Genomic DNA, 8,017 nt, shown 5'->3' with positions numbered 1-8,017 from the left:
TATCTGTAGTTAAATGTATTTTCCTTTCCTTTTTTTTCTTAAGTAATTTGACTTTTAGTTGTGTAGTATAATTGCTTTATGGTACATACTGGAGACTAAAACATGATTAACATGTGTTTGGAAATGTCAGCAAAATCATTTGATATTTTTTGTCATGTGCCTCAAAAGTGATTAAGACAGTGGGATGCCTGGGGCGCCTGGGTAGCTTAGTCGGTTGGTTAGGNCTTTGCAGTATATGCATTAACGGGGCCTCTGAGATTATGTATGAATTTATCCAAAGGAAATAATATAATTGGAGCTAATTCCTCTTGTAGTTCAGTGATTACCAGTGGGCAAGTGAGAAATCTAAAGAGAGAGACCCCATTATACTGTCTTAATAAACCTTCTAGAAAAATGGTTATTCTTTGCTGATGAGTCTTGACAAGCAATATCCACTTTACTGTACTATAATTGGTATATGTAATGTAATGTATGCCAATTTGTTCTACCATCCAAGTTATTTAATAACTATAATTTAGCGTGGTTTATGTATATGTCAGAACACCAGACTTCATGCTAAGAGATTAGAATTTTCCACAGGCAATCTAGGCACAAATCTACTACACTATTCATGAATTTTTAATATAATGACAATAAATATATCTTTGCCCAATTTATCTGTTAATACTTCCTTTTCAAATTTGCAATCAAATAAATTTATGTTGTTAATGTCTTGTTACTAAGAAGAAGCCTGTTTGGAGTATTTCCTTGCTACCTATTGTTGATCCTTTATCCTTTCATTCTCTATCTTCCGAAAGCCATGGGAATAAAGAAGAATTCTCCTGTAGAGGAATACAACTTGCTGTGGACTGGTTTCTAGACAAGGGCCATAAAGATATTACTGTCTTTGTGCCTGCATGGAGAAAGGAACAATCCCGTCCTGATGCACCAATTACAGGTACTATTTAAATAAGACATTTCTGCCCATCCAGAGGCAAATATAGGGGAGAGACTGATGATCCCAAATTAGATAATTATTTTATAAGTTCATTAAGTATATTTAAAATGTCTTATATTAAGTGTATTTTTTATTTGAAATATACATTTATTTTAATTTATATATTTAACTTCAAGTTAGTTAACAATGTGGTAATGGTTTCAGGAATAGAACCCAGTGATTCATGACTCATAAATAACATCCAGGGCTCATCTCAAAAAGTGCCCTCCTAAGTGCCCATCACCCATTTAGGCCATCCCCCCACTCACCTCTCCTCCAGCAATACTCAATTTGTTCTCTGTATTTAAATCTCTTATGGTTTTCCTCCCTGTTTTCATCTCATTTTTCCTTCCTCCCTTATGTTCATCTGTTTTTTTTCAGAGAGGCCTGCTGCATTGGTTCAGAGTCATTCTTGCCCCATAAATATGCAGTTGTCAGGCAAAAGCGGGTGGGGTTTGGTGTAAATGGGTCTTACCTCCTCTGGGACTACTTTATTGCTCTCTGAAATCCCACTGCATTGGTGTTGGGGGGAAAATGGTGCTACCCCAATATTTTGTCCCAGGACAGGGGATCTCATACACCCCATCCCCGCTCTTCAGGAAGTCCTCATAGAATAATAGTGAAGGCAGTCAACTGGCCCTGCACCACAAATCTCCTGCGTTTTTTCTTTGGTGCACCACTGGGATTCAAAACCTGAAGTCTTAAGGGACCAGAAACTATGTGGGTTTGCCACTCTCCTTCAGAGTACAGATTCTTCTCTCTGTGTCTGAAGTGCTTTGTCCATGAAAAACAGTCTCACACCTGTACAGTGTGCACAATCTATGGTGTACCACCGCCCAAAGCAGCAAGGTCATATTCCCTATGGGTGTCCCTCTTTCTCCTGCTAATAAAAGACCCTTTTTACTGATGCCTACAGGGTCTTTTGACCTTGGGGAGGCAATATACTCTCTTCCAAAATACTCAAGGAAGGGGAATGTTCTCTTACAATGAGCTCTGGAGATCCCAATACCATGCTATGCTCACTGGGGCCAACTCCCTCCTCCCAAGGAGCACACACCACTGCTCAGCTCTGGAGAAAGTTGTACTCTTCCAAAACCTCAGATTTTGAGCTCCAAATGTTGTTTGCAAACAAGCAAACAAACAAACAAACACCTGTGACACTCAGTATTTCTTGCTTCCCAGTGAGTGGTCCAGAGAGATTTTCCTCTTGTGCAAACTCAGTGCCACACTTTTTCAACCTCTCTCTCCTTTTTGTCTCTGCAGGGAAGGGATTACTTCCTCCCCACATTTTTCTCTCCCCCAATTCCCTTCCATACACCTTGCATCTGCCATGTTATCTCCTTCCAACTGTGGAGATCTATCTGCCATTCTGCAGAATTGATTTTCTGGGGGTTCCAAGTGATATCACCTCAATATAGCTGTTTTTGAGGGATGAAGAAAGCCTCATATTAAGTATATTTTAAGTGATTTTTTCATTATCCAAATAAAACTGTTATTGTGTTGTGGCAGTTAAATTGAGGCAACTTCGGTTCAGTAAGGAATAAAGCACACAGTGGGGAAAAAAAAGGAGTGCTTTTCTACTTGACCATAGACTTCAGACTAAAGAGGGATAAACATGGTTATATGTGAGTGACTGAATTTTCCAAAGAGCTAAAGAAACCATATTAAGATATGGATCACATGCTGTAACAAAGAAGTGAATGTGAGATTTGCAAATTATAGGGTGAAATATATATAGATAGAAGTCCCATGAGAGTCAGAGACAAATTAGCCATGAGTCACAGAAGGCCCAGTGCCCAGGGCTCAGGATACTTTTTGGGTCCTGCAAAAGTGTTTTAATTAGAAGCACAGGTAAGATGGCAGAGTAGGGAAACCCTGAGCTCATGCCATCCCACTATTGCAACTAGATATCACTCATATCTATGTCAATAAACCAGAGAGTGATATGGATACTAGCAGAACAAACTACACAAGTAAATGTACAGAAGGAGACATGTTAGAGGGGTAAAGAAGGGCAGAAATGGTATTTTAGTTGGAAGCAGCCTGCAGGAAGGAGGGAGCTGTGCTTGCAGAGAGGGGAAAGCACCAGGGAGCCCATGCAAGGAAGACAAATTACAATAACATCTGGTCTTGAATATCAGAGGGGCTGAATTCTGTAAGTTTATATAACCAGCAGTACATGGAGCCTGACATTTAAAGTCAGTTGTCTCAGCAATGAGCTAGCTGAGATGGAGGAGAGAGCCTAGTCCCACTCTAAAAGAGAAAACAGACCATGAACAGGGAACATAGAAACAAGAGCTTACAAAACAGGAGGTAGATATGTTTATACTGATTTTGGAGCATGTTGGGGAACTTCTATGGGAACAAGAGACATGAGAGTCACCATTCTCCTCCCCCAACCCCCAGAATAAACACAGAGGTACTTTGTGGAACATGGGGTTACACGGACACCTGTAGCCTTGACCCAGAGCTCAGAGTAAAGTTTGTTAAAACTGGATATGTGCCTTGCTCAACCACCAGGTGCACAGTTGCCACCACAGACCCGGTCAACCCACAGTGAAGCGCCTAGCCATGCACCCCCAGCTACTGTCACATGCTACATCCATACACCTGGAGCATAGCTACTAATGTGTATCACATCCAGATGCTGGGGGCATACCTGCTGAAGTATCCCACAATCAGCTGCCGTGCTATACCCAGCCATGTGACACCAGCAGCCATCACACTGTGCCCAGCTGTGCCTAGCAGTTGTCATGTGGTGCACTCAGTATCACACCCCAGACAGCCCCCACATGCAGCCTTCAGGTGTTGTAGTGCTCTAAGGTATTCAGAAAAAAAAAATACAGTCCCAATGCAAAATTTGATAACACTGCTCCCCACTCTCAATTTCCCCAGTGGGAATGACCCTCAGAAATGGCCTGCCTGGGTCCCACTAATATTATAGAGAGCAAACACAGCCCACAAAAGAGAGAGTCAATGCATACAATTGCACTAAAAGTAAAACTTGACTCAGGCACAAGAGCAGGACATACACAACACACACAGGCTACTCTCTTAAAGTGCCATGTTCCGGTGAACAGGGGACACTGCACTGCAGGGAACTCCGGGACCTCCTCTTCAAAAAGCCACTACTTTCAAGAGCACAAGACATGGGTGACTTTCTTATCACACAAAAAAAGACACAGATAGATAGACAAAATGAGGAGGCAGAGAAATTTATCCCAAATTAAAAAGCAGGACAAGGTGATGACCAGAGATCTAAGAGGAACAGATATAAGTAGCATGTCTGATAAAGAGTTTAAAACAATACTTATAAGGATACTCACTGGATTTGAGAAAAGAGTGTAAAACATGAGTGATATCCTTAACACAGAATAAGGAATGACATAGCAGAGATAAAGGGCACAAAAAACAACATGAGAAACAAGCTTGATGGAAAGAATGGCAAGATGAAAGAAGCAGAGGAACAAATTAGTGACCTACAAGACAAAGTAATGGAAACTAATTAAGTTGAACAAAGGAGAAAAAAACAATTATGCAAAATGAGAATAGACTTAGGGAACTCAGTGATTCCATCAGATGTAATACCACTTGTATTATAGGAGTCCCAGAAGAAGAAGAAGAGAGAAAAGGGTGTAGAAAATTTATTTCAAGAAAGAATAGCTGAAAACTTGTCCAAACTGGGGAAGGAAACAGATATCTAGGTCCAGGATGCACAGAGAACTCCCATCAAAATCAACAAAAGCAGATACACACTAAGACTTATTGTTTGCAAAATATAGTGATAAAAAAATCCTAAAAGTGTCAAGACAAATGAAGTCAATAAATTACAACGAAAAAGCCATAAGGCTAACAGGAGATTTTTCAACAGAAACGTAGCAAGCCAGAATGGGGTAGCATGATATATTCAAAGTGCTGATGGGGGAAAAAAACCCGCATCCAGAAATACTCTATCCAGCAAGGCAATCATTCAAACTAGAAAAAGAGATCAAGAGTTTCCCAGATAAACCAAAACTAAGAAGTGTGTGACCATTAAACCAGTCTTGCAATAAATATTAAAGAGAACTTTGAATGGAAAAGAGACACCAAAAATGAGAGTAGAAAGATAAAAAATGCAGAAACAGTAAAAATAAATATTTCTGTAAAAAATCAGTCAAGGAACTCACAAAATAAAATGATATAAAAAGATACAAAATATAATGATATATATCTGAAAGGAGGGGAGGAGAGAAAAAGGAATGAATTCAAACATAAATGACCACCAAATTAATATAGACAGTTTTATGAAGAAGAGGATATATACAAACCTAATGGTAACCATATATCAAAAACCACTAATAAATATGCAAAGAATTAAGAGAAAGAATCCAAATATATCACTACAGAAAATCAGCAAAACATGAAAGACAAGAAAGGATCACAGAAAGAAAACCACAAAACAAGTAACATAATGGCAATAAATACATATCTATCAATAATTACTTTAACTGTAAATGGAATAAATGCTCTGATAAAAAAAAATATAAGGTGACAGAATGGATAAAGAAAACAAGACCTATCTATATGCTGCCTACAATAGATTCATTTTGGATCTAAAAGCACCTGCAGATTGAAAATGAGAAGATGGAGAAACCTGTATTATACAAATAGATGTAAAAAAAAGTGAGGGTAGCAAGACTTATATAAGTCANCAATAATGGTACAATAATAATAGGGGACTTTAACACCACATTTATATCAATGGATAGGTATGTAAATGGAAAATCGACAAAGAAAACAATGGCTTTGAATGACACACTGTCAACTGAATTTACAGATACATTCATAACATTCTATCCTAAAGCAGAAAAATACACATTCTTTTCAAGTGCACACAGAAGATTATTTAGAATAAGTCACATTTTCACCCACAAAAAATTGTCTTCAATAAATTCAAGAAGAGCAAACTAATACCATGCATCTTTTCTGATCACAAAGCTATGAAACTAGAAATCAATCACACAAAAAATTCTGAAAAGAGTACAAATATATGGAGGTTAAATAACATGCTACTAAATAATAGATGAGTAAACCAGGAATTAAAAGAAGAAATGAAAAAAGTATATGGAACAAAAGACACATAAAAAGATGCTCAACATCATTTATCATCAGGGAAATTCAAATCAAAACTACAATGGGATATCACCTCACACTTGTCAGAATGGCTAAAATCAACAACAGAAGAAACAACAGGTGTAAGCAAAGATGTAGAGAAATCTTCTTACACTGTTGGTGGGAATGCAAACTGGTGCAGCCATTCTGGAAAACTGAATGGAGGTTCTTCAAAAAGTTAAAAAAATAGAACCATCCTACACATTGCACTACTAGGCATTTTCCCAAAGAATACAAATATACTAATTTGAAAGTATACATGCATCCTGATGTTTATAGCAGCACTAACTAAAATAGCCAAATTATGGAAAGAGTCCAAATGTCCATTGACTGATGAATGGATAAAGAAGATGGGGTATATATATGTTATGGAATATTATTCAGTCATTAAAAAAATGAAATCTTGCAACATGGATGGAACTAGAGAGCACTATGCTAAGTGAAATAAGTCTCTCAGAATAAGACAAATACCATATGATTTCACTCATATGTGGTATTTAAGAAACAAAACACATAATCATGGGGAAAAAGGGAGAGAGGCAAAACAAGAAATAGAGTCTTAACTGTAGAGAACAAACTGATGGCTACCAGAGTGGAAGTGGGTGGGAAGATGTGTTAAATAGTTGCTTGGGATTAAGGACTGCACTTGGGATGAGCACTGGGTGTTGTATGCAAGTGCTGAATCACTAAACTGTACATCTGAAACTAATATTACACTGCTTGTAAGCTAACTGGAATTTTAAAAAAACTAAAAAAATAAAATTAAATATAAATGGATAGACTAAAAAAATGAAAATTACAACTGCTAAAAACCAGTGGGATGCAGCAAAAGCAGTTCCAAGAGGCAAGTTCATAGTAATATAGGCCAACCTCAAGATGCAAGAATAATCTCAAACAATTTAACCTTGCATCTAAAGAGGCTATAAAAAGAACAACAAAGGAAGCCTGAAGCCAGCGGAAAGAGGGAAATAAATTTCTTTTTTTAAATTTTTTAATGTTTTATTTATTTCTGAGAGAGAGAGAGAGAGACAGCATGAGCATGGGAGGGTCAGAGAGAGAGGGAGATACAGACTCTGAAACAGGCTCCAGGCTCTGAGCTGGCAGTCAGCACAGAGCCCAACGTGGGGCTCGAACCCACGAACCGTGTGATCATGACCTGAGCCGAAGTCAGATGCTTAACCAACTGAGCCACCCAGGCGCCCCGAGGGAAATAAATTTCTAATTAGAGCAGAAATAAATAATACAGAAACTAAGAAAATATATCAATGAAACCAAAAGCTGCATTTTTGAAAAAGATCAATAAAATGGGTAAACCTCTACCCAGACTCATAAAAAAGAAATGACTCAAACACAATCACAAATTGGAGAGGAGAAATAACGACCAACACAACAGAAATACCAATGAGTATAAAAGAAGATTACAAAAAAACTCTATGCCAACAAACTGGACAATCTAGAAGAAGTAGATAAATTCCTAGAAGCATATAAAGTACCAAAGCTGAAACATAAAGAAATAGAAAACTTGAACAGACTGCTAACCAACAAAAAAATGGAATCTGTAATCACCAAACTCCCAACAAACAAAAGTACAAGATGAGTGGCTTCACAGATGAATTTCTTCAAGAATTTTAAGACTTAATACCTATTTTTCTCAAACTATTCCAAAAAATAGAAAAGTAACTAAAAATTCCAAATTCATTCTATGAGAGTAACACTACCCTAGTATCAAAACCAGAAAAAGAAACTGCTAAAATTAGAACTACAGATCTATTTGATGAATATAGATGTAAAAATCATCAATAGAATGCTAGCAAACCAAATCCAACAATATATTAAAATAATTATTCACCATGATCAAGTAGGATTTATTCCTGGATTCAAGGATTATAT

At 37.5% G+C, this 8,017-nt stretch overlaps 1 protein-coding gene across 1 annotated transcript in view; it reads left to right on the top strand.

The window, feature by feature from the left end:
* Positions 1-797: 797 nt before the first annotated feature.
* Positions 798-8,017, top strand: part of ZC3H12B (zinc finger CCCH-type containing 12B) — a gene marked incomplete at its 5' end in the record, with an annotated part of 15,132 nt that continues 7,912 nt past the window's right edge. Inside the window, one exon of the mRNA XM_077770996.1 lies at positions 798-937. Within this exon, the coding sequence (XP_077627122.1) occupies positions 798-937 (140 nt within the window). The remainder of the gene's footprint in view (positions 938-8,017) is intronic.

This window comes from Crocuta crocuta, unplaced genomic scaffold, assembly GCF_008692635.1.
Source record: "Crocuta crocuta isolate KB4526 unplaced genomic scaffold, BGI_CrCroc_1.0 scaffold800, whole genome shotgun sequence".
NCBI classification, from domain to species: domain Eukaryota; kingdom Metazoa; phylum Chordata; class Mammalia; order Carnivora; family Hyaenidae; genus Crocuta; species Crocuta crocuta.
Note: the sequence above shows the minus strand (reverse complement) of the source record. Positions and strands in the feature narration are given on the sequence as shown.